At 44.0% G+C, this 27,816-nt stretch overlaps 1 protein-coding gene across 4 annotated transcripts in view; it reads right to left on the bottom strand.

The window, feature by feature from the left end:
* Positions 1 to 875: 875 nt before the first annotated feature.
* adat2 (adenosine deaminase tRNA specific 2) overlaps positions 876 to 27,816 on the bottom strand; it is an 83,822-nt gene continuing 56,881 nt past the window's right edge. For 2 of the 4 annotated variants that reach the window (XM_072264777.1, XM_072264779.1), the window contains 2 exons: positions 8,538 to 8,610; positions 5,275 to 8,208 (listed from right to left, as the gene is read on the bottom strand). In XM_072264777.1, the coding sequence (XP_072120878.1) occupies positions 8,177 to 8,208; positions 8,538 to 8,610 (105 nt within the window). In that variant the 3' untranslated portion in view covers positions 5,275 to 8,176. Of the gene's footprint in view, positions 1,567 to 5,274; positions 8,209 to 8,537; positions 8,611 to 26,914; positions 26,965 to 27,816 lie in introns of those variants that run through there. The other 2 variants (XR_011886780.1, XM_072264778.1) reach the window with 2 other exon arrangements.

Here is a 27,816-nt window from a genome sequence, read left to right as displayed (position 1 = left end):
AATATAGAAAGGCCTCGATAAAGTGGACATGACGTTTCCTCAAGCTGGGGAGTCTAAGACCAGAGGACACAGCCTCTGAATAGAGGTGTGCCCTTATGGAACAGAGATGAGGAGGAATTTCTTTAGCCAGAGGGTGGTGAATCTGTAGAAATCATTGCCACAGACAGCTGTGGAGGCCAAGTCACTGGGTATGTTTAAACTGGAGATATTAGGTACAAAATTAGTAGATAGGTGTCAAAACTTAAGGGGAGAAGGCAGGAAAATAGGGTGCAGGAGTTTCCAAACTTTTTATGCCATGGTTCCCTACCATTACCAAGGGAGTCTATGGATCCCAGGCTAGGAACCCCTGATTGAGATGCATAATAAATTAGCAATGATGAATTTATGCTGTCATTTTTTCAGTCCCTGGGCATTTGGAAAACAACTTAGCCCTGGCAGTGAACTTGTTCAGATGGCCCCAACATCCCCAGGCTATTTAATAAGTAATGAAGGGATTGATGAATAATATTGGTTGGCCTTATTTTACGTGGGATTGGTGGTTCCCAAATATAATCTGACTAAATTAAGACCCCCTACATTGCATGTTATCCCATAGCCAGCCAATCAGTGCTGGTGTAAGAGGGAAAATAGGAGTCAGTTCATGGGCCCGAGTATGTGTGATAACTTAATGGATGACTGGTAAAAGTACTTTGGGCATTAAATGACACAGACTGGATAAGTGGTGACCAAGCTCATCCATGGCTCCCTTGGACTTGGAAGGACTGCTTTTATTTGGGATCTGTGGTCCCCTCATGCATCATACGTATGATTTGGGACTTGAACAGCATCATATAAAAAGGAGAAAATGGCACATTACTGAAGCTGAAAGGTTCTGGATGGTAGTGTTCCCTCAATATGGGACTGGACAAACTGCTCAGAAACTAAGTAACATGGCTTCCGCACTTGAGAAATTGGCAAATGACACAGCTGACTCCCTTGATGAGGCACAACAGGCAATTTCTGAAATATTGGCAGAGTTAGTGGCAGTATGTAGGTGAAACATTCCTGCCCAATCAAAGCACACATTTTTTTAGATTATGAGGATACAGTCCTCTTTTATTGTCATTTAGTAATGCATGCATTAAGAAATGATCCAATGTTCCTCCAGAATGATATCACAGAAACACAAGACAAACCAAGACTGAAAAACTGACAAAAACCACATAATTATAACATATAGTTACAACAGCGCAAAGCAATACCGTAATTTGATAAAGAACAGACCATGGGCACTGTAAAAAAAAAGTATCAAAGTCTCTTGAAAGTCCCATCATCTCACGCAGACGGTAGAAGGAAGAAAAACTCTCCCTGACGTGAGCTTTCAGCGCTGCAAACTTGCTGATGCAGCATCCTGGAAGCACCCGACCACAGTCTGACTCTGAGTCCATCCGAAAACTTCGCGCCTCCGACCAGCCCTCCGACACCATCTCTGCCGAATGCTTTGTCCCCGGACCCGGCAACAGGTAGTAGGCAAAGCCGAGGATTTGGGGCCCTCCCCTCTGGAGATTCTTGATCGCACAGCGGCAGCTGCAGCAAAGCAGTATGGCAGTATGAACTGTAGTTCTGCAAAACTCAATGGCCCTGAACTTTATATTAGCTGAAACAGAGGGCATGTGTGCTTTAATTGGGCAGGAATGTTTTACCTACATACCAAAGCTGAAAATGTAAGCAATCTCACAGATTATATCTAAGAGGCAGCAGATAGAATCAGAAAAGTGGGCGAGCAGTTCCACAATTATAACACCTTAGAAAGCTGGTGGCCATTTGGGATGCTGGGAGGATGGTGGACTACTGTTTGACATTATGGAATAATCATTGGCGTAATAATAATGGCAATAATCCTATTACGATTCTTGTGCTCAACAGACCTGAAAAGGAAGGGATGTTAGGGTTTGGGTACACATTGGTAATGGATGGGATAAAAGGCAAAAGCAAGTCCCGAGAGCTGAATCATTATACCCTTGAAGACATAATTCACTTTGTAAATCCTGATAATATTGAATGTATGTTGTCATGGGACGACAAAAAGGAGGAAATATATAAATAAGTACTGAATTTTGTACTTTTTATGAACATTTGATGTGACAAAATGGAACAGACAATCCCAAAGTGCTGAGCTAATATGTTGCAATATATGTACGTGGCTAAAGTAACCAGAAGAAACTACAAGAAATGTACTTACTAAGAGAATACGTGACTGCAAGCACACAATGTACTGAACATAGTGCAAAAATAAGGAAGTAGCACGGACCAGTCAACTGCAGATGGCAAACTACAACAAAGGACAGAACTCACTGGAATTGGTAACATCATCTTGTTCTTATGGATATAACCCCCTTTCTTCTCAGGCATCTCAGGAAAATTGCAGTCTCCCAACTCAGTGCAGAAAGACCCACCATTCTTCAGCTGCATGCCTCGAGGAAATACACACTCCAGTCCCGATAAAATCTGTGAGATTGGGACTTCCCTCCCACCCAAACCCTGGTTTGTGTGCATTCTGTGTGATTTGCTGCCCTGTTACAACTCGTTGCTAGGAAATAACAGACTGCATAAAATTAAAGGAAGTATATTTCAGAACATTAACTTAACTAAAGGGTTAGTAAAGAAAAAAAACAAAAAGAGCCCGTTATAATACTTAACAATCAAACGTGCACAGATTGAAGCTCAACTCTTCCAAAAGTCATATTCACTGATCCTCAGTAGACTCCTGTACCATGCTCCTTCGAATCACTATCTCCACTGGATCAAATCCTACGACTGGTTCTCTTCAGCATCTTAAGGGGTTGAGGAGAGCAAGAAGGGGGCATGAGAAGGCCTTGGCGAGTAGCGTAAAGGAAAACCCCAAGGCATTCTTCAATTACGTGAAGAAAAAAAGGATGACAGGAGTGAAGGTAGGACCAATTAGAGATAAAGGTGGGAAGATGTGCCTGGAGGCTGTGGAAGTGAGTGAGGCCCTCAATGAATACTTCTCTTTGGTATTCACCAAATGAGAGGGAACTTGATGACGGTGAGGACAATATGAGTGAGGTAGATGTTCTGGAGCATGTTGATATTAAGGGAGAGGAGGTATTGGAGTTGTTAAAATACATTAGGACAGATAAGTCCCTGGGGCCTGACAGAATATTCCCCAGGCTGCTCCATGAGGCGAGGGAGGGGATTGCTGAGCCTCTGGCTAGGATCTTTATGTTCTCGTTGTCCACGGGAATAGTACTGGAGGATTGGAGGGAGGCGAATGTTGTTTCCTTGTTCAAAAAAGGTAGTAGGGATAGTCTGGGTAATTATAGACCAGTGAGCCTTACGTCTGTGGTGGGAAAGCTGTTGGAAAAGGTTCTTAGAAATGGGATCTATGGACATTTAGAGAAACATGGTCTGATCAGGGACAGTCAGCATGGCTTTGTGAAGGGCAGATCACGTCTAACAAGCCTGACAGAGTCCTTTGAGGAGGTGACCAGGCATATAGATGAGGGTAGTGCAGTGGATGTGATCTACATGGATTTGACAAGGTTCCACAAGGTAGGCTTATTCAGAAAGTCAGAAGGCATGGGATCCAGGGAAGTTTGGCCAGGTGAATTCAGAATTGGCTTGCCTGCAGAAAGCAAAGGGTCGTGGTGGAGTGAGTACATTCGGATTGGAGGGTTGTGTCTAGTGGTGTCCCACAAGGATCGGTTCTGGGATCTCTACTTTTCGTGATTTTTATTAACAACCTGGATGTGGGGGTAGAAGGGTGGGTTGGCAAGTTTGCAGACGACACAAAGGTTGGTGGTGTTGTGGATAGTGTAAAGGATTGTCGAAGATTGCAGAGAGACATTGATAGGATGCAGAAGTGGGCTGAGAAGTGGCAGATGAAGTTCAACCCGGAGAAGTGTGAGGTGGTACACTTTGGAGGACAAACTCCAAGGCAGAGTACAAAGTAAATGGCAGGATACTTGGGAGTGTTGAGGAGCAGAGGGATCTGGGGGTACATGTCCATAGATCCCTGAAAGTTGCCTCACAGGTAGATAGGGTAGTGAAGAAAGCTTATGGAGTGTTAGCCTTCATAAGTCGAGGGACAGAGTTTAAGAGTCGCGGGGTAATGATGCAGCTCTATAAAACTCTGGTTAGGCCGCACTTGGAGTACTGTGTCCAGTTCTGGTCGCCTCACTATAGGAAGGATATAGAAGCATTGGAAAGGGTACAGAGGAGATTTACCAGATGCTGCCTGGTTTAGAAAGTATGCATTATGATCAGAGATTAAGGGAGGTAGGGCTTTACTCTTTGGAGAGAAGGAGGATGAGAGGAGACATGATAAAGGTATATAAGATATTAAGAGAAATAGATAGAGTGGACAGCCAGCGTCTCTTCCCCAGGGCACCACTGCTCAATACAAGAGGACATGGCTTTAAGGTAAGGGGTGGGAAGTTCAAGGGGGATATTAGAGAAAGGTTTTTTACTCAGAGAGTGGTTGGTGCGTGGAATGCACTGCCTGAGTCAGTGGTGGAGGCAGATACACTAGTGAAATTTAAAAGACCACTAGACAGGTACATGGAGGAATTTAAGGTGGGGGGTTATATGGGAGGCAGGGTTTAAGGGTCGGCACAACATTGTGGGCTGAACGGCCTGTACTGTGCTGTACTATTCTATGTTCTAAGTTCTATGTTCTCTGTTCATCTCCCGTCAAAGACTAACCAGCACCTTCACCAGCACCAGCATTCAATTCCTAGCCTTACGTTATGTGAATTTGTCATCTGAAAGCTCATTCTAGGTACAATAAAATGTTGCAAAAATCTCAGCCTCATTCACGCACTCCAACTGGAACTGTCCAAACTCCAACCACATTTTGGATGAGAAAGTTCTCTTTCAGAACCCTTGGCTTTTACCTTAAGCCAATGCCATCCAGTTTTATACACCACTGCTATGGCATAATGTTCAGAATAAGAATCAGGTTTAATATCACTGGCATATGTTGTGAAATGTGTTGTTTTGTGGCAGCAGAATATTGCAATACAGAAAAATATAAAGTACAAAAAGAAATATATATATATATATATATATATATATATACACACATACACATTAAATTAAGCAAGTAGTGCAAAAAGAGAGCAAATAAAAAATTGGTCAGTAGTATTCATGGGTTGATTGTCCATTCAGAGATCTGACGCCAGACGGGAAGCTGCTCCTGAAACAATGACTGTATGTCTTCAGGCTCAGGTACCTCCTTGATGGTAACGATCAGAAAAGGGCATCTTTAATGATGAATGCTGCCTTTTTAATGCATTACCTTTTGAAGATTTCCTCGATGCCGGGGAGGCTAGTGCCCATGATGAAACTGGCTGAGTTTACAATTTCCTGCAGCTTTTTCTGATCCTGTGCAGTGGCCGCTCCATACCAGACCGTAATACAACCAGTTAGACTGCTCTCCGCATTACCTCTGTAGAAATTTGCGAGTGTCTTTGGTGACATACCAAATCTCCTCAAACTCCTAATGAAATACTGTACAGCTGTTGTCTTGTGAATTACATCAATATGTTGGACCCAGGAGGGATGCTGACATCCTGGAACTTAAACTGCTCATCCTTTCCACTGCTGATCCCTCAATGAGGACTGGTCTGTGGTTCCTTGACCTTGCCTTCCTGAAATGCTTCTCAACATCGATCCTATCCACTTCTCGTAACTTTCTAAACCGCTATCATTATTTCTCCTCAGCCTCACCTACTCCAAGGAAAGCAACCCCTCATGACCGAAATACTTCATCTGAGACAGTGTCCTGGTGGATCTTCCCTGCACCATTCCACTGCACTGTGCCTGCCCACCCTGGCCAATCTCAGGTCCAAGACGACAAGTGCAACTTGCATCCCGGGCAGAGCCCTCTTCACTAATTAACACACCTACAAGGAGCTCTGACACAAGAAAGCAGCATCCACCATCAAAGACCCCTACCATCCAGGCAATGCTCTCTTCTCGCTGGGACCATCAGGGCAGGAGGTACAAGAGCCTTAGGTCCCACACTACCAGATTCAGGAACAGTTATTACCCTTCAGCCGTCAGGTTCCTAAACCAGTGTCGATACCCTCACTCACCACAACTTTGAACAGATTCCACAACATGCAGACTCACTTTCAAGGACTCTTTACAACTCAAGTTCTCAGTATTATTTTATTTGTACAGTTTCTCTTCTTTACACATTGGTTGTTTGTCAGGCTCTGTCTGCACATGTATTTTTTTTTGTAAATTTAATCATATTTCTTTTTCCCCCTGCAAATGTCTGCAATGAAATGAATCTCAGCGTCGAAGATGCCAACATAACCATAATTTGATAATAAATTTACTTTGAACTTTCTGAACTTTGCACTCCTCCCTACCTCCCCTTGCACCCACAAAGCAACGGTCACTTGCACTTATTATGCAGCCTCAATGCACCTGAGCAATATATCACAAGGAGTGTTTTTGAGCAGGATTGGTAATCAAACTGCAAGAGTGGATTAGAACAGAGGACCTGAAACCTTGATTAGGATGAAGCTTAAAGAATTCTCTCAAAGAGGAACGAGAGAGAGAGAGAAAGGAATTCCATCTGTAAGGCCTTGCCAGTGGTTGAGGGATTAAAAGCAGGGAATACCAAGAGGCCAAAAGTGGAGGAATACTCAGTGGGTGAACGAGCCAAATCTCTCAAGGTTCAGTGCCTGTTTGTCTAAGCCACTGCTGTTGGGATAAATTATCCCATCATGAATTAGTACGTCCTCCTTTATCCAAAGTGGTATGTTTTTATCCATTCTTGATGAGGGTTTCGGGACGAAACGTCAACTGTTCATTTTCCTTCATAGATGTTGCCTGACATGCTGAGATCCCCCAGCATTTAATGTATGGTGATCAAGATTTCCAACATCTGCAGAATCTCTTGTGTTCATGAGGAGCTGCAATCTATTAGGTTCGAGTGTAGTGTACGACCTACAAAAGGGCAAAAGCATAACCATCTACCCTTGTGCTTGTGCTATATTTTGTTCAGGTGGCCTACGCACAATATGACGCACTTGGGGAAACGTTTTGTTCACTTACCATAGAGTTATAGAGTGTTAGAAAAGTACAGCAAAAAAAACAGGTCCTTTGGGCCGTCTCCTCCACGCTGAACCATTTAAACTGCCTAGTTCCATCAACATACACCCGAACCATGCCCTCCATACCTCACCCTTCCACGTAGCTATTTAAAATGCGCTTAAACATTGAAATCGAACTCACATGCACCACTTGTGCTGACAAGTCATTCCACACTCTCACCACCCTCTGAGTGAAGAAGTTTCCCCTCATGTTCCTCTTAAACATTTCACCTTTCACCCTTAACCCATGATATCTAGTTGTAGTCTCACCCAAAATCAGTAAAAAAAAAGGCTGCTTGCATTTGCCCTATCTATACCCCTCATAATTTTGAATACCTCTATCAAATCTCCCCTCAATCTCCCATTTTCCAAGGAATAAAGTCCTGACCTATTCAATCTTACCTTATAACTCAGGTCCTCCACACACAGCAACATCCTTGTAAATATTCTCTCCACTCTTTCAAACGTATTTACATCTTTCCTGCAGGAAGGTGTCCAGAACTGCACATAATATTCCAAATTAGGCCTCACCAAAGTTTTATACAACTTCAACCTAACATTCCATCTCCTGTACTCAATACTTACATTTATGAAGGCCATTTTGATGAACATTGTAATTTATGAATGATACTTAAGAAATAAAGTTTACATTTGGATGATTAAATTTCACCGCAAGCTGTGATACACCCAAATCAAAGGGGTGGGGAATATGTTCATACCTGGCACCCCTACTCCCCAGCAGACATTTAGATTCCCATTCCCGACCAGAAGGCAGAGGGTAGGGATTGAATTCTGCAGGTGTGCCACAGGAAGGAGATCCTGTTAAACTGTCAGAATGGGCGGGTTGAATGGAGGGGCGAGGCTGTTAACCAGACAGGGAAACAGGCTCCGAGATATTCTGATGCTGCCTATAATTGCTGTTATTGCTCTGTATTCTGTCTTGACTCAGTCGAATGCCGCGCACTTCTTCCGTCCAGTCAGTTCACGTGAAACACTGAGTGTTTCTCTCTCAACCCACCAAGCGCTGTGCCACGTGCTCTATGAATGTGAGGCTGATGAGGCAGGCATTATACCTTCTTCCGTACTTTTGATTTTGGTGCTGTATATTGGAGAAAGAAATTTTTAAAATTAAAGTGCAGCTGGTTTTATTCAAGCATCTAAACATTGCACGAAGGACGGCGCATAAATGATGGGCTGCAGGAACATGCAGCGGTCAGTGTCAGCGTTCGACTCCCACCGCTGTCTGCAAGGAATTTGACTATTCCGCTCTCACCGCATGGGTTTCCACTGTGCTCCGGTTTCCTCCCACATTCCTGTTAGGGCTAGGGTTAGAGAATTGTGGGCATGCTACATTGATGTCGGAAGTGTGGTGATGTACATGTGACAAATAAAACTTATCTCTATGTAATCTAATTAGGAAATACAAACCATTGGGGTTTTCAGCTTTGTAGAAGGTCTTTAACAGCTCCACAGCTTCCTCAGCTCGGTATCCACCGATACACTGCAACAAGAAAGGGAGATGGATTGTATTAATCTGCATTAAACATGGGGCATCCCAAAGCATTGTGTGGTCTTGAATTTAGTCACTGCTGCAACAATAGTATCGCAGAGTAACAGGCCCTTCAGCCCTCTAGACCTATTCGTACCACGATGGAAATGTATACGAATACGAGCTGCCTGCATAGTCCATATCCCTCCATTTGCTGCCTGTTCATATGCCTACCTCAATGCCTCCTAAACACTGCTAATGTGTCAACTTTCCCCACTCATCTGGCCACCTCACTTACATTCCAGACACCAGCCACACGCTGTGCTGACACCTTATAGAAATGCAAACAGTTCATCATCATCATTGTTACATGCCTTGTCACATAATGTGGGGGGATCATAGTCTCCGTGACCATGATTGTCCTTGGCTAATTTTTCTGCAGAAGTGGTTTGCCATTGCCTTCTGGGCAGTGTCTTTACAAGATGGGTGATCCCAGCCCTTATCAATACTCTTCAGGTTGTCTGCATGGCATCAGTGGTCATATAACCAGGACTTGTGATATGCACCCGCTGCTCATATGACCATGGCATCATGTGACCCTGATTGGAGTTGGGGGGCGGGGGGGGGTGCTAAGCCCAAGGGTGCAAGGGTGACCTGCAGGTTAGCAGAGGGTAAGAACACCATTCCTTTGGTAGCGACATATCTTCACCCCACATCCGGTTCAGGTGCAGGACCTTTTAACTTACTCTAAGGTCCATTGTTCTACTATCCACGTGCCTATCTAAGACTGTCTTAAATTTCCCTAATATATCTGCCCCCACCACCAAGACTGGCAGGGTGTTCCACCCTCTCTGTGTAAAGAATGTACCTTTGACATCCCCCCTACATTTTCCTCAAATCACTTGAAAGCTACGTCCTTTAAACTTCCCTCCTCTCTGCTTAAAACAATGTCCTCCAGAATCTGACATTTCCACCTAGGAAAAAGATGCTAGCTACCGTCTCTATGTCTGTCCAAAGTTTCCACATCCTCCTTGTAATGTGGTGACCAATATCACACACAGAACACCAAACGTTTTTACAACTGCGACATGACTTCCCCGATTTTAGACCTTAAGGCATAGGAGCAGAATGAGGCCATTTCACCCATCAACCTCTGCTTTAAGTATACCCAGTGACTTGGCCTCCACCGCTGTCTGTTGCAATGAATTCCACAGATTCACCACCCTCTAGTTGAAGTAATTCCTCCTGATCTCTGTTCTAAACGAACGTCCCTCTATTCTGAGGCTGTGTCCTCTGGTCCTAGACTCCTCCACTACAGGAAACATCCTCTCTGCTTACACTCTATCTAAGCCTTTCAATACTTGATAAGTTTCAATGCAATCCCCCCACCCCCATTCTTATAAGCACCAGTGAGTATAGGCCCAGAACCATCAAATGCTCATCATATGCTAACCCTTTCATTTCCGGAACCATTCTCATGAAACTCTCCAATGCCATCACATCTTTTCCCAGATGGGGGCCCAAAACTGTTCACAACACTCTTAAGTCTGGTCTGACCAACGCCTTGTAAAGGCTTAGCATTACTTCCTTGCTTTTATATTCTAGTTCCCTTGAAATGAGTGCTAGCATTGCATGTGTCTTCCTTACCACCAACTCAACCTTCAAATTAACCTTTAGGGAATCCTGCACGAAGACTCCCAAGTTCCTTTGCACTTCTGAATTTAGAATTTTCTCCTTGTTTATTCTTCCATAAAAGTGCATGACCATGCACTTCCCTATATTATATTCCATCTGCCAGTACTTTGCCCATTCCCCCAAACCATTTATTTATTTATTTTGAGACAGAGTGTAATAGACCCTTCCGGCCCTTTGAGACGCACTGCCAGCAACCCTAGATTTAAACCTAGACGAATTACGGGACAATTTACTATCACCAACTAACCAGTACGTCTTTGGACTGTGGGAGAAATTCTATGCATTCCAAGGGGAGGACACACCAGCTCCTTACAGAGGATGCTAGGATTGAACTCTGAACTACGATACTTTGAGCTGTTATAGCATCTTGCTAACCACTATGCTACAGTGGCACTGTAATCTAAGTCCTTTTGCAAATTCCTTGCTTCCTCAACACTACCGGCCCCCCTACCTATCTTCGTATCGTCTGCAAACTCAACAATTCCGTCATCCAAATCAGTGACATGTAATGTGAAAATAAGTGATCTGAACACAGACCTCAGTGGAACACCACTAGCCACCAGCAGTCAACCAGAAGTGGCCTCCCACCCCTTATTCCAACTCTTTGCCTACTGCCAGTCAGCCAATCTTCTACTCATGCTCATATTTTGTACAGAAGCCTGAGGTCCCACATCCCGAGGTCCGAGAACAGCTACTTTCCTTCAACTGTTCAGTTCAGTGTTTTTTTTTTATTTAGACCTACAGCACAGCTGCCAGACCTGCTTTTCTCTCAACATCGTAGTTCGAGTGTAGGAAATGTGACAGTCACACTTATGTACAACAAGCTCCCACATATGTCGACAACCACATAATGATGTAGCCATAGTTACAGATAAATATTTACCAGGACACCTACAGATTTGACAGCTCTTTTCTCCATGGTAGTGGAGTCTAACTAAGGGCGTAGGTTTACAGTGAAAGGGCAAAGATTGAAAAGGGACCTGAGATGCATTTTTTCCACACAGGGAACGGGGAACATGTGGAACGAGCTGCCAGAAGAAGTGATTGAGGCTAGTGCTATTACACCATTTAAAAGACATTGATAGAAAAGGTTTAGAGCAGGGGTTCCTGCCTTGGGGTTCATGGACTCTTCGGATAATGGTAGGGGTCCATGGCATTTAAACCTTTGTAGGCAGATGTGAGGCAAATTTCTGGGAATATTCTAGCTTAATGCACGGAGATAAGGTCAAACTGTTTTTTTTTCCCCTCAGCATGCAAGACAAGCTTTTCACTTGGTATGTGTGACAATAATAACCAAAGGTGCACACACAAAATGCTGGAGGAATTCGGCAGGTCAGGCACGATCTGTGGACATCGCAGCATTTCAGACTGAGACCCTTCTTCAGGACCTGGGGGAGGGGAGGGGAAGATGACAGAATAAAAGAGTGGGGCAAGGGGAAGGAAGATAGCTAGAAAGTGACAGGTGTTATCAGAAGGACAAATAAACCATGATCAAAATGCAGCTAGCTTGGTTAGTGAGAACACGATGGGCTGGAGGGCCTGTTTCTGCACTTGATTACTCTAAGGCTCTTCTTTGAAACGGTGTCATGGAATCATTGTTCAGAATGGAAATACCTCGTACTTGACTGCATGCATTTAAGGTGTGCGCGTGGGGGGTAAGCTCAAAGAAGCTGTGCAGGGCAGGGTTATTTTTACAGAGAGTGGTACATGCCTGGAATGTGCGGCCAGCTGTGGTGGTGCGGGCACATGCGATAAAGATGCTTAAGAAGCTCTTAGGTGTTAGGGCATATTCCAGAGTTTGGGTACATAGCAAATATTAATTTCAACAGCAGCCATTCTTCAGATTTGAATGTGGATTGCAGATGAAATTTAAAACACAGCTCAAAGCTATGGGTTTCCTGAAGCTGCAGGTTGGGGCCAGTTTGCAAACAACGAAACACTCCACTTCAACCTTAGAACCCTGCATATGCAGAGGGGATTAACATTCATTCTGGCTGTCTGGAGTGTGGGTGTGAAGAAGGAGGTGTATGAAAACTATATGTAATTTAAAGGAAGCACAGTAGATACATTGTAACTATAGAATTGTCCTGCTGTTACCTTTGATCTTCAGCATATAAAAATATCATGTAATATTGGGTCGGGCAGGCCCCTTCTTCTAAGAGTTTCTCGAATATGATGCCTGTTGTTCACTTTTGTCGAATAAAGCACTACTATATCCATTAGCTTCAATGTCTGTTTGGTGACTTTATTCACAATACATTGAGCATGTGGATATGCAGAGAATGGGTGGATATGTGATCTTGTGCAGACAGAAGGGATTAGGAGTCATTAGCAAAACTCGTTTGTCACAACATTGTGGGCGGAAGGGTTTTCTTTTCTGTGCTGTACTACATGCGCACATATTCAAGCGTAAATGGGTGAAACAGACTGCAGGGGCTGAATGGCTCTCAATTCTTTCATGATGGAACCATTTTTCGACACTTCAACATCTAAGAGACATTTGGATAGGTATATGGACTGGGGGGATATGATAGTTCTCCAATATTGAAAGGCGGAGATAGAGCAAAAGTGGAGAGGATACTTCCTGTAATAGGGGAGTCTAGGACCAGAGGGAACAGCCTCAGAATAGAGAGGTGTCCATTTAGAACAGAGATAAGGAAAAATTTCTTTAGCCAGCAGGTTAATTTAAAGGCATCCGTTAGTCTTGCAAGACCATGGATCTGTGCCTGGTAAGTCTTCACTCTCCAGGGCGCAGGCCTGGTCAAGGTTGTATGGAAGACTGGCAGTTGCCCATGCTGCAAGTCTCCCCTCTCCATGACACTGATGTTGTCCAAGGGAAGGGCATTAGGACCCATACAGCTTGGCACCAGTGTCGTCGCAGAACACTGTGTGATTAAGTGCCTTGCTCAAGGACACAACACGCTGACTCGGCTGGGGCTCGAACTCATGACCTTCAGATGGCTAGTCGAATGCCTTAACCACTTGGCCACGTGCCCAGCGGGCAGTGAATCTGTGGAATACATTGCCACAGACAGCTGTGCAGTCCAATTCATAGAGTATATTCAAGGCAGAGGTTGATAAGTTCCTGATCAATCAAGACATCACAGGTTACAGGGAGAAGGCAGGTGAATGGGGTTGAGAGGGATAATAAATCAGCAACAATGGAATGGCATGGCAGACTTAATGGGGCAAATGACATAAGTCTGCCCCTATGCCTTTTGGTCTTATAATGAGACCGGGCAGAAGAACAGGTCAACACAGAGCAGATGGGCCCAAGGTCCTGTGCTGTACAGTTCTATGATCTGTCAGGTAATCAAACAGTGCTTACCCACCTGGTCGGAAAAACTCTGCCTTCAGGGGGAAGATAGCCCAGATTTTCTGCACTACAGTGGAACCACCACCTAATCTCATGAAGCCAAGAGTGCTTCCCACTAAAGCTGTGCTAACAACATGGACACAAACAGCAGTCAACACTTCACTAGAAGTGTCTCAACACTGCCAAGAAACCTAGGTGACTAATCCAGCATTGGCAATGGAACTGGTTTATTATGGTCACATGTACCGAGATGCAGTGAAGAGCTCATATTGCATACTGTTCATACAGATCAAATCATTACACAGTGCAGGCAGACAAGGTGAAACAATAACAATGCAGAATAAAGTGTAAAAGCTACAGAGACAGTGCAGGTAAACAGCAAAGTGCAAGACCACAATGAGGTAGATTGTGAGGTCAAGAGTCCATCTCATCGTACCAACAGTGTGATAACAGGGGATAGAAGTTGTCCTTTAACCTGGTCGTACATACTTTCTGCCCAGTGAGAGAGGGGAGAAGAGAGAATGTCTAGGGTGCGTGATTATGTTGGCTGCTTTACAGAGGCAGCAAGAAATATAAGGAGAGTCCATAAAGGTGGTGCTACTTCCCAAGATGTGCTAAGTAGTGTCCACAACAGAGTGAAAAGATTTGCAGGGTGATTTCCCCACCACACCCCATCATCCAGTATCCAAAAGACTGTCAGACATAGGAGCAGAATTAGGCCATTCAGCCTATCAAGTCTGCTCTGTCATTCAATCATGGCTGATTTCATTAGATTATGAAGACACGCAGTCCTCTTTTATTGTTACTTAGCAATGCATGCATTAAGAAATGATACAATATTTCCTCCGGTGTGATATCACAAAACACAGGACAGACCAATACTGAAAAAAAACTGACAAAACCACATAATTATAACATATAGTCACAACAGTGCAACAATACCATAACTTGATGAAGAAGTCCATGAGCACAGTAAAAAGTTCAAAGTCTCTCAAATGTCCCACATCTCACGCAGATGGGAGAAGGAAGAAAAACTCTCCCTGCCATGCCCGACCACAATCTGTCTCTGAGTCATCCGGAAACTTCGAGCCTCCGAATCAGCTCTCCGACAGAGAGTGCTGAGCGCCATCTCTGTCTGAACGATTTGACCTCAACCTCAGTCACCAACAGCAGGCAAAGCCGGGGATTTTGAGGCCTTCCCTCCAGAAGATTCCTGACCGCGCAGTAACAACAGCAGCGAACGAGCGTTTCAGAAATTTCTCCAGATGTTCCTCTGTGCTTTCACGTCTGTCTCCATCAAATCAGAATTGTCCACGGCCCCTATTTAATGGATATGATATCATTTTTCACCGGAGGGCTGCACACGCACGGCGCGCTGCTTTCTGTCTCCTCCCGCCGAGGAGATTACATAGAAGATATGACAGTGCTGGGATTGGGCTTGTTGCAGAGGCTGTGATTCAGAGATATTAGGCTGCTTTAAGAGGCTGTTGGTTTTCAGGACACTAATTAGAGAGTTAATATAAGCCATTGGCCAACTACAAGCCTACAAAAAGTAATGGACACAGCTCAGTCCACCACAGGGAAAACATTCCCCACCATTGTGCACATCTACAAGGTGTGCTGCTTCAAGAAAGCAGCATCCAACATCAAGGACCCCTACCATCCGAGGCCATGCTCTCTTCTCACTGCTGACATCGGGAAGGAGGTACAGAAGCCTCGGGTCCTACAGCACCAGGTTCTGAAACTGCTATTATCCGTCAACCATCAGGATCCTGAAGCAATGTGGGTAACAATGTGGCTTATCTTTTCTTTGTTCTACTGTAAATGCCTGCAAGAAAATGTGTCTCAAGGTGACATATATATACTTCAACATTCAAAGTAAATTTATTATCAAAGTATGTATATCTCACCACATACTTCCCTGAGATTCACCTTCTTGCAGGCATTCACAGTAGACACAAAGAAATAATAAACACAAGAAAATCTGCAGATGCTGGAAATCCAAAGTAACACGCACAAAATACTGGAGGAACTCAGCAGGTCAGACAGCATCCATGGAAAAGAATAAACAGTCGACGTTTCAGGCTGGGATCCCACCCGAGGACTAAAGAAGTGTAACTACACACAATGACCGACAACCAACCAATGTGCAAAAGAAGACAAACTGTTCAAATACAAAAAAAAGGAATAAATTGAGTTACTTTGATTAAATTACATTGATAATAAATTTACTTTGAACTTTGAATGTGCTGTGTGCACTTTGGATGGTTGGGCCCTTCAGACCACAATCCAGCCAGATAACTATCAGCTAAGCAGGATTGTCTGTGCTCCTGGCTGGGAAGGGCCAGGCAAGAAACAGCTCGTCCGATTGTACAGAGCACCAGGCCGACCAGTCCACGGGCTGCTTTGAACAGCTCCAAGAATACAATGACTACCTCCTAGTGCTGACTTCTAGTATTGCAGTGTGCACGCAGACCAAATGACATCGCCATATGTATTCAGGATGTCTGTTCCAACATTGTCTTCTCGTCTTCTGGAACGGAGCTCAGGCAGTAAAACCGACGGTTAATTTTCTCAATGCAGACAGGGATTCTGAGAACATAGGCACTGATATAACCCCAAGGCTCCTGGATTACCGAATCCCTGCCAGAGAAGTGAGCCTACCCGCCATCAAGGACATACAGAGAAAGGTGGTGGAAAAAAAGGGCAGCAATATCATGAAAGATCCTACCCACCCTGCTCATGGACTGATTGTCCCACTCCCATTAGGGACGAGGCTGAGCTGCAACAATGCCAGAACCAGCAGACTGAAAAACAGTTACTTCCCCCAAGCCGTCCGGTTAATCAACATGTCCACCCACAAACTCACCCCAGCACCACTAAATACACACCACCTAGCATCACCTTGTGTACATACATACAATTAGTCTATGTATAGACTGATTTTAAGTAGATAACAGTTACTTGTATATTGTGTTTTATATAATTGCTTTCATATTTATATTTATTGTGTATTTTTGTGTTTTTTATTGTTTTCTTTTATGCTTAATATGTTTTTAATGCTGCACTAGATCCAGACTAAAAATCATTTTGTTCTTCTTTACACTTGCGTACTGAAAAATGACACTAAGCACTCTTGAATAAAACAGTTCGTGCACTCCGATAAAGTAATGCAGCCAGATTCACCGAAAGTCTAAGTACATCCTAATCCACTTGGCCTTTCAGTGGGATATGGAGAGAAGATTGAAAGATAAAGGAACGGAGGAGGAAACGTGCACTTGGAACACTCTGACAAGTTGAGAATGGAGCCAGAAGAGACCGCAGACGCTGGAATCTGGAGCAGCACACAATCTCCTAAGGGATCTCAGTGGGTTGAGAGGCATTGCTACATCATGCTTCGAGTCATGTTCCCGCATGGCTTTCAGATTCAGATTGAGATTTATTTATCACATGCACACCAAAACATACAGTGAAATGTGTCATCTGCATTAACAACCAACACAACCTAGGTAGCTTAAGAAAACGGGGAGAGCTTTGATAGAGGTATAGAAAATTATGAGGCGTGTCGATAGGGGAAATGCAAGCAGGCATTTTCTACTGAGGGTGGGTGAGAATAGAACAAGAGGTCGTAGGTTAGGAGTGAAAGGTGAAATGTTTAAAGGAACAGGAGGGGGAATTTCTTCATTCAGAGGGTGGTGAGAATGTGGAATGAGCTGACAGCGGAAGTGGTGGATGTGGGTTCAACTTCAACATTTAAGAGAAGTTTGGATAGGTACATGGATGGGAGGGGTATGGAGGGCGATGGTCTGGAGTGGGTTAATGGGACGAGGCAGAACAATAGTTTGGCATGAACTGGATGGGCCCAGGGGATTGTTTTTGTGCTATAGTGCTCAATAACTGAGGGCAGCTTGGAAGTGAAGACAGAAGACACGGTACATCATAAAAGACCCCTCACACCCTCTCCATGGACTGTTTGTTCTTCTACCATCAGGCAAACGTTACAGGAGCATCAAAACTAAAACCACAAGGCTACTAAACAGCTTCCTCCCACAGGCAGTCAGACTGCTAAATAGCTGCTCCAACTGACTCTGCTTTGGACACTTTTAACTTGCACTGGACACTTATAACTTGATTTTAACTGACATGTGGCTGTTGTGTTTTACTATTTATTGTTATGTTTATTATTTAGTGTTGCGTTTGTTATGTTATGATTGCACTGCTCCTGAGAAACGCTGTCTCATTCTGCCCTGCAGAGCTGATGTACGGTTAGAATGACAATAAAGCTTTTGAATTGAATGGAATTGAAGTGTTACCATACATTCTGGCACCAACATAGCATGCCCACAATGCCCAGCAGAACGGAAGCAGCAGCAGTAACTGCCTAACACAACACTGACACCAGCCTACCCACCATCAAGGACATTTTTTTCAGAAAGGTGGCAGTAACATCATGAATGATCCCACCCACCCTACTCATAGACTGTCGGTCCCACACCCATCAGGGAGGAGGCTACGCAGCATCCATGCCAGGGCCAGCAGACTCAAAGACAGGCCTAATCACCAGAGGTCATGAATGCAAGTACCCCCAAGAAGTAGACAAGCTAGTGCACCTGGTGCAGGTGTGTTTATCCAGGAGGCTGGAGGTCTCCCCGACTTCCCACATCCCAGACTACAAAACACTGCCCCTGGAACAATTCTCACTACACTACTATACCAAAACAGAGGAGGAATGAACCAGTCAGAACAAAAAGAGAGAAACTTTACCTTGCTCAAGCCTGATCTCACCTAGGCCATATGAGCCAAAACCTCTCGAAACACTGGCACACTCAAAAGAATGGCCATTTCGATTCAAGAGCCCGATGGTTGAGGGGTAGTAACTGTTCCTGAACCTGGTAGTGAGACTCCGGAGTCTCCTGCACCTTCTTCCTGATAGCATCATTGAGAAGAGAGCATGTCCTGGGTGGTGGGGGTCTCTGAAGAATCGGTTGATGTTGTGTATGTGGATTTTTAGAAGGCCTTTGATAAGGTGCCACACGAGGCTGCTTAACAACCTCCAAGCCCATGGTATTACAAGAAAGATTCTAGCATGGATAAAGCAGAGGCTGATTGGCAGGAGGCAAAGGGTGGGAATAAAGGGAGCCTTTTCTGGTTGGCTGAAGTGACCGGTGGTGTTCCACAGGGGTCTGTGTTGGGACCACTTCTTTTTCATAGTCATAGTCATACTTTATTGATCCCTAGGGAAATTGGTTTTCGTTACAGTTGCACCTTAAATAATTAAATAGTGATATGTAAATTATGCCAGGAAATAAGTCCAGGACCAGCCTATTGGTTCAGGGTGTCTGACCCTCCAAGGGAGGAGTTGTAAAGTTTGATGGCCACAGGCAGGAATGACTTCCTATGACGCTCTGTGTTGCATCTCGGAGGAATGAGTCTCTGGCTGAATGTACTCCTGTGCCCAACCAGTCCATTATGTAGTGGATGGGAGACATTGTTCAAGATGGCATGCAACTTGGACAGCATCCTCTTTTCAGACACCACCGTCAGAGAGGTTATATGTCAATGATTTGGATGTTGCAAAGTTTGCTTTTGATATGAAGATTTGTGGAGGGCAGGAAGTTTGAGGAAGTAGAGAGGCTACAGAAGAACTTAGATTAGGAGAATAGGCAAGGAAGTGGCAAATGGATATACTGTAGGGAAGTGTATTGTCATGCACTTTGGTTGAAGAAATAAAAGGGTAGACTTTTCTAAATGGTGAGAAAATTCAAAAAAGCTGAGGCACAAATTGACTTGGGACTCTTTGTGCAGGATTCCCTAAAGGTTAATTTGCAGGTTGAGCTGGTGGTGAGGAAGGCAAATGCAATATTAGCATTCATTTCAAGAGGACTAGAATATAAAATTAAGGATGTAATGTTGAGCCTTTATCAAGGACTTGTGAGGTCTCACTTGGTGTATTGTGAGCAGTTTTGGGCCCTTTATCTTAGAAAGGATGTGCTGAAATTGGAGAGGTTAAAAAGAAGTTCACAAAAATGATTCCTGGATTGAACGGCTTGTCATAGGGAGAGCATTTGATAGTTCTGGGCCTGTATTGACTGGAATTCGGATGAATGAGGGGTGACCTCATTGAATGATGAAAGCCCTCGATAGAGTGGATGTGGAGAAGGTGTTTCCTATGGTGGGAGAGTCTAAGATCAGAAAACATAGCCTCAAATGGTGTGCCTAATCGGTGCAAGCTTTCATTGATTCTGTTATGGTTATTATTCTATAGATTTATTGAGGACGCACGCAAGAAAGTAAATCTTAGGACTTTATATAGTGACATATATGTACTATGATAATACATTTACTTTGAATGTTGTTTTTCGTTGCATGTCACAACCTGACCCACACATCACAGCAAATTCCGAATACATGCAAATATACATGACAAATAAAGTTGATCCTTGATCTATACACTGTCATAAGGCTCTCCTAGACACACCCTCAAAAATGCCAACCTCAGAGCCTTTATTAATAAGGCAATTCCAGCTAAAACTTAGGAAATCAAAGTCCCCTTGTATTACAACCCTATTTTTATTGCATGTCTCTGATATCTGATTACTGCCCCTCTATCTCTTGTTGACTGTTGAGAGGTCTGTAATACACACTGGAAAGGAGACAACACTCTTTTTGTTTGTAATCTCTACCCATGTGGTCTTGTTTGAGGACCTATCTTGGATATCCCCCTTTAGTCTCTAACCTGCAGTGCAATACTTCCTCCCCATTTACATAAGCCGCCTCCTCTGGAAACCCCATACCCTGAGATATTGGGTTGCTAGTCCTGCCTGTCTCTCAGTCATATTCCAGTGATAGCAACAGTATAGCAAGCCCTCATCTCAATTAAGAGCTTTAGACCATAAAACAACAAGGCATTAGAGAATTAGGGCATTCAGCTTATTGATCATTCGCCATTCCATCACGGTTGATTTATTATCCTTCTCAACCCCATTCTCCTGCCTTCTCCCTGTAAGTTTTGACGTCCTGACTGTGACCCTCTGCTTTAAAAATACCCAATGATTTGGCCTCCACAGACAATTAATTCCAAAGACTCACCACCCTTTCGCTAAAGTACTTCCTCCTCATCTCTGCTCTAAATGGATGTCCCCCTATTCTGAGTCTGTGCCCTCTGGTTCCAGACTTCCCCACAATTGGAAACATCAACTTTGAGTACATCTACTTTACTTGTTACGCACCTTGCGTAAATGGACACAGCTTAGGTTTGAATTCATTCTATCTTCACTTACTGGAGGGAAAAAAAAAGTCTAATTTGCACAATGGATGCTGGCCCTGTGCAGCCCACAGCTTCACCATCGTGCACAGTAGTGCAGTGGTTAGCACAGCACTTTACAGAACAGGTGACCAGGGTTCAATTCCCACTGCTGCCCGTAAGGAATTTGTACGTTCTCCCCTGTGACTGTATGGGTTTCCTCTGGGTGCTCTGGTTTTCTCCCACAGTCCAAAGACGTATCGATTGGTAGTTTAATTGGTCGTTGTAAATTCGGCTAGGATTAAATTAGTGGATTGTTGGGCACCGTGGCTTGAAGGGCCAGAAAGGCCTATTCAACGCTGTACCTCAATAATGAAATAAATAAAACTCTCACTTGCTCTCACTGCCAGACTCACTGTTTCTCCTCCCACTAATTACACTCTCGACCTAAATAACTACTCTGACCTCCCCACACCCCGTTGGAGATTAAATTGTCTTCTCCACGCTGTTTCCTTCCTAATACGACAAGGAAAAAGGCCCTTTGGTTCAAATCATCCATACCGACTGAAAATGCTATAAAGCTAGTCCTATTTAGAACATGGAACATACAACAGTAGGCACAATTCAGACCCTTCGGCCGCAAATGTTGTGCTGACCACCTCACCTACTCCAAGATCAATACCCTTCCCTCCCATAGAACTCTCCATTTTTAACTTTCATCCATGTCCCTATCCAAGATTCTCTTGAATGTTCCTAATGTATCTGCCTCTGCCACCATGTATGGCTGTGCATACTTAACACTCTGTGTAAGTCACCTACCTCTGACATTTCCCACTATACTACCCTCTAATCACCTTAAAATTAGCCATTTCCACCCTGGGAAAAGTCTCTGTTTGTCCACTCTGTCTGTGCCTCTTATCATCTTACACACTTCTATCAAGTTGCCTCTTTGCTTCAAAGATAAGAGCTTAGCTCGGTATTTGCCAGCATTTGACCCATATCCCTCTATACTTTTTCTCCCAACCATTTTTTATGCCATGGACCAATACCGGCTTCCTCCCACATTCCAAAGATGTACAGTTAGCGAATTGTGGGCACGCTATGCTGGCGCCAGAACACTTGCGGGCTGCCCAGCACAATCCTCACCGAGTTGATTTGACATAAAACTGTATGTTTTGATGTACTTGTGACAAATAAAACTAATTTATCTTTTTTCTCTTTCTTTTATCTATGCTCTTCACGATTTTATAAACCTCTATAAGATTGCCACTACCCCAGTGCTCCAAGTCCTTGCCTGTCCAACCTCAGCCCTTGAGTCCTGGCAACATTTGCACTCTTTCTAGTTGAATAAGCTTTTCCTATACCAGGGTATCCAAAATCCAGGTGCAGCCTCACAGTAACATCCCAACTCCTATAGTCAATGCCCTGAATGATGAAGGCTAGTGTGTCACTGAACACGGAACATAGTACAGCACAGTTCAGGCTCTTTGGCCCAGGAACTGTTAACCTACTCCAAGATCAATCTAACACTTCCCTCCTACACAACCCTCCATTTTCTATCAACCAAAAGGCTATCTACGAGTTTCTTAAATGCCCCTTAATGTATCTGCCTCTACCACTACTACTACCCCTGGCAGGATGTTCCACGCACCCACCACCCTCTGTGAAAGAAACCTACTGCTGACTAATTAACCTCCAAGCCAGTACTTTCCTCTAATCACCTCAGAATTTTGGCTTCTCGTATAAGCCATTTGCATCCTGGGAAATAGTCTCTGGCTGTCCACTCAATCTATCCTCTTATCATTTTGTATACACCTCCATCATAAGTAAGTAATTATAACTTACTTACTTTTGCACTAATAGTTTTAGATTTAAGCACCTGCATTAAGGAAAATAAATCCTTATTCATTCTACCTCACCCTCTTCAAATTCCATGCACCTCGTTCTTATCTCCTCTCACCCACCTGTATATTAGTGATTGTTTAGCTTTACCCTGCCAACTTTTAACCACAAGCTCAGTAAGCGTATGTTATTGAAAAGTAAGTCATGAAATAAATAAATAGAATTAAGTATCTCTGTTCTGACACAATTTCTGGTTAAAGCAACATTAGATAGTAGAAATATTTTTTTTTCCCTAGGGGTCATCAAAGTTGTCAGCCTAAGATTAATTAAATTAGCTCACAACATAAAGCAGGTCAATGCGGTGGGATGAGAGTTGGGGGCAGGCAATGATGGACTGCGACACTTCTAGATCCTCAGTCATTCACCTGTTAGTGAGGCACGACAAGGTGTATCACCCGGAGAATCACAAGCACTGGCCTCACTGCAGACTGTAGGGATGGCATTGGGTACAGGGAGTTGAGATAGGGGATGGATAGGGTTCAGAGACAGATATTACAGCTCGGGGCATCAGAGTTCGGAGTTCTATCTCTGTAAGGAGTTTGTACTCCCTCTCCATGGAACGCATGGGTTTTCTCCAGATGCTCTAGTTTCCTCACACAGTCCAAAGACGTACTGGCAAGGAGGTTAATTAGTCTTTGTAAATTGTCCCATGATTAGTCTAGGGTTAAATCAGGGGTTGCTGGGCAGCGCAGCTCGAAGGACACGTTCTGTGCTCTCTATCTAAATAAATAAATGTGAAGGAATTAGGGGTCAGGACAGAGTTTAGGCCTCTCATAAACACAAGAGAGCCTGCAGATGTCAGAAATCCAGAGTAACACACACAAAATGCAGACAGTGTGGGGGGAGGGGGCGGTTCTCCCTTCCTTTCCGGTCCTGATGGAAGCCATGGCCAGAAACATCACCTCTTCATTCCTCTCCTGCTTGACCTGCTGAGTTCCTCCAGCATTTTGCATGTGTTAGTATAGGCCTCTACCCCTGCTCCGTGCTTGAAGGTCAGCAGAATGGACATCAGTGGTCGGACGATGGGCCGGCAGACCTGTGAAGGCAAGGGCTGGAGGCCTCCCCCGTCACTGAGTGGACCGCAGCCCCAGAATCAGAGTTCTTTGGTGATAGCAAGCACAAAGGCCGGTGACCCCGATTGGTACACTGCTCAGTGAGACTGGAGTTTGAGGTCCACTGTTCAGGGTCCTCATTTATTGTCATCGGCGAGCCCTGGCATCGATGTCGAAGATCAAAACCCGGAAGGCCGATCGGAAATCCGGAAATCTGCGGAAACCTAGGTCTGAGAATCAGCTGGCCAAGTTGAAGTTCAATGGTCTGCAATTCTACGTATGCACAGGAGGCTGAAGAAGGGCCGTCCTGGGGTCGGAGGATTTTGTAAATACGTGGGTGGCTGCGCTGAAAAGTGCTTTTTTTTTGTTGTTGTTGTTTCGTTGCTTGTTGCCTTCTCTGTTGTTCTGCTGAAAGTTGTTAATGTACCATGTTAGCGCCAGAATGGTTGTGGGCTGTCCCCAGCACGTCCTTAGGTTGTGTCGGTTTTTAACGCAAATGACGTATTTCACCGAATGGTTCAATGTACGTATGATAAATAAATGAGTCTGAATCTGACTTCCCCTATGCTCTCCACGCCCCAGTAACTCCTCACCTTAGAAATCCTCTGAGAGCACATATCACCAGGTTCAGGGACAGCTTCTATCTTGTTGTTATAAGACTGCTGAATGGTTCTCTTATACAATCTGCCTTGTTGTTGTCTTGGACACTACTGTCTGCCTGCACTGCACTTTCTATGTAACTATAACACATTATTCTGCATTCTGTTATTATTTTCCCTTGTACTATCTTGATATGCTACGGATGATCTGTGAACGAGCCATCCAGGTACAAAAAGACATCAACCTATGTTTCATTGATTATACAAGAGTTTTTGACACTGTCAGACAGCAAGATCTTCTGGAAATGCTTCAAGATCTTGACATAGATGGGAAAGATATACAGTTCTTAAGAAACTTATACTGGGACCAGATAGCATCCATCAGAATAGCAGGAGAAGTGAGTGAGTATGTGAATGTCATGAGAGGAGTCAGGCAAGGTTGTGTCTTTTTGCCAGACTTATTCGACCTGTATAGTGAAAATATCTTGAGAAGTATCAAAGACATTAAAGGATTCACAATTGGAGGCCATAATATAAATAACATCAGATATGCTGATGACATCGTACTAATAGCTGACTCAGAAACAAAACTTCAAGAGCTACTCACTATAGTGGCAGCAGAAAGTAATTGCAGAGGCCTCTCAATCAACACCAAGAAGACAGAAAGCATGGTCATCTCCAGAAAGACAATGTGTGATCAAGATCAGAAATACAAACATCAAACAAGTCAACAAATTCAATTATCTTGGCAGTCTAATAACAAGTAAATAGAAGCAGCTGAACTATGGTTCTACAGGAGAATGTTAAAACTACCATGGACCACACACACATCAAATGAAGAAGTTCTCAGAAGAGCCCAAGCAGTTCGATCACTCATACCAATAATAAGAGAAAGACAACTCAGATTCCTAGGACACATCATGCAGAAAGATGAACTAGATAAACTCATACTCTCTGGAAAGATTGAGAACAAACCTAGAGGAAGACATCGGCTTATGTACATCAAAAGCGTAGCCAGGTGGCTACACATCAAGGAAATGGAAGTCATCCAAAAAACGAAGGATAGGTCTATATAGAAAACCATGGTCACCAAAGTCCGCATCGGATATGGTCCCTAGACAGACAGACAATCTTGATGCCCTGATTTGATGCAACGGTCAATTTCATGCAAAACACAGTGGTTTTCACTGTGCCTCAGTATATGACAGTAATATACGAACTTACATTCTCCTCTCAACCTTCCTGCCCTTCAGCTCAATCTAGAGTAACACACACACACACACATACAAAATGCTGGAGGAACTCAGCAAGTCAGGGAACATCTATGGAGCGGAATAAACAGACCATGTTTCGGGCTAAGACCCTTCATCAGGACTGACTGTGAAAGGAAGGGGAAAAAGCCAGAATATGAAGATAGGTTGAGAGGAAGGAATACAAGCTGGCAGATGATAGATGAGACCAGGTGGATAGGGAAGAGGGGATGAATTGAGAAGCTGGGTGGTGCAAGTGGAAAAGGTAAAGGGCTGAAGAAGGAATCTGATAGGAGAGGAGAGTGAACCATAGGAGAGAGGGAAGGAGGGAAACCTGAAGGAGGTGATAGGGAGGTGAGGAGAAGGAGTAAAAGGGGAGCCAGAATGGGCAATGGATAAAGAAAGAAGGGGAGGGGAAATTAGAGAAATCGATGTCCATGCCATCAGGTAGGAGGCTACTCAGACAGAACAAGGTGTTGAATAAGCTCTTCTCCGGCTTCCAGTCAGGTACAGGTATCAATTTTAACCGCTGTTTCGATGACAAGCTCTGCCATCTTCATCAAGGATGATGTTTAGTCCTCAACCAATCAGGTTTCATTTGTCCTACCTTGTTTACAATCAAATTCCAGTTCTTACTTGGAATGAGTAGCCTCATTGTGGCAGTAGAGGAGACAACGGGAAGTAGAATTAAAATGGTTGGCTAAAGGGAAATCCCACCTGTTGTGGCAAACAGAACGGTGTCCTCAATCTACACCGATGTAGGGGAGGTCGCATTGGGAACACCAGGTACAGTAGACGACCCTGACAGACTTTCAGGTGAAGTGTTGCCTCACCTGGAAGTACTGAATGGTGGGAGGAAGGAGGCGACTACGCAGAAGTAACACTTGCCCCACTTTCAGGAGTAAGTGTCAGGAGTGATATCAGTGGGGAGGGATGAATGGACAACAGAGTCACAGACAAATAAAGCTAATCTTTAAATAAAGATAATCTTTGTTGCTGTTGCTTGAATTGTTCTGCTGAACATTGTGGGTACGCTATGTTGACGGGTTGCCCCCAGCATATCAATAGATTGGGTTGGTTGTTGATGCAAATGATGCATTTCAGTCTACGTTTTGATACACACGTGATAAATAAATCTGAATCAATGGGGAGTTTTTCTGCAGCAAATCACTGACCTTGGGCTGATGCCTGTTGTCTTTTTTTAAATTTTTGTTTGTACCTGAGAGGATCTCCTTCACACTTCAGACTGTAGTGCAGTGGCGAGCATAACGCTTTACAGTGCAAGTGTTCGGAAGGTCAATGTTCAAGACTAGAAAACAGTCAAAAACAAAAGAAACTACAGATACAGGAAATCTTGAGCAACAGGCACAAACTACTGAAGGAACCCGGGTCAGGCAACATCTATGGAGGGAAATGGACAGCTGATATTTCAATTGCTGAAATGTCAATATTTACTTCCCTCCATAGATGCTGTCTGACTTGCTGAGTTCCTCCACTATTTTGCATGTGTGGAGAAAATTGAGCCCTACCCAGTTGCAGGCTCTTGACTCTTCCCTCTATCTTATTTGTCCTAGCTCACACAACCTCCCTTCCCTTCTCTGTGATATCCAGTCCATACAACACTGAATTATTTGTGATTCAGTCTACTCCATCACTCTCCGTCTTCACTTTTGGTGACTGCTATTAGCTTCTAGGAGCTAACCCCTTAAATTCTCTCCATAAACTTCTAAGCCTCTTTCTAGAAACATAGAAAGAGAAAACCTACAGAACAATACAGGCCCTTCAGCCCACAAAGCCATGCCGAACATGTCCTTACCTTAGAACTACCTAGGCTTACCCATAGCCCTCTATTTTTCTAAGCTCCATGTATCCATCCAGGAGTCTCTTAAAAGACCCTATCGTTTCCGCGTCCACCACCGCCGCCGGTAGCCCATTCCACGCACCAACCACTCTCTGTGTAAGAAAACTTCTCTGTTTCCTTCACTAGTATAATTACTAATCTCTCTGACCTCACAATCGACCTCGTTATGATCTTGCATGTTACTGATCATCTACAGTGCACTCTTTCTGTAGCTATTACACTTTATTTATTTATTTAGAGATACAATACAGAATAGGCCCTTCCAGTCCTTCGAACTATGCTGTCGAGCACGCCGTTGTT

This window comes from Mobula birostris, chromosome 8 (genome assembly GCF_030028105.1).
Source record: "Mobula birostris isolate sMobBir1 chromosome 8, sMobBir1.hap1, whole genome shotgun sequence".
In the NCBI taxonomy this organism is placed as follows: Eukaryota; Metazoa; Chordata; class Chondrichthyes; order Myliobatiformes; family Myliobatidae; genus Mobula; species Mobula birostris.
Note: the sequence above shows the minus strand (reverse complement) of the source record. Positions and strands in the feature narration are given on the sequence as shown.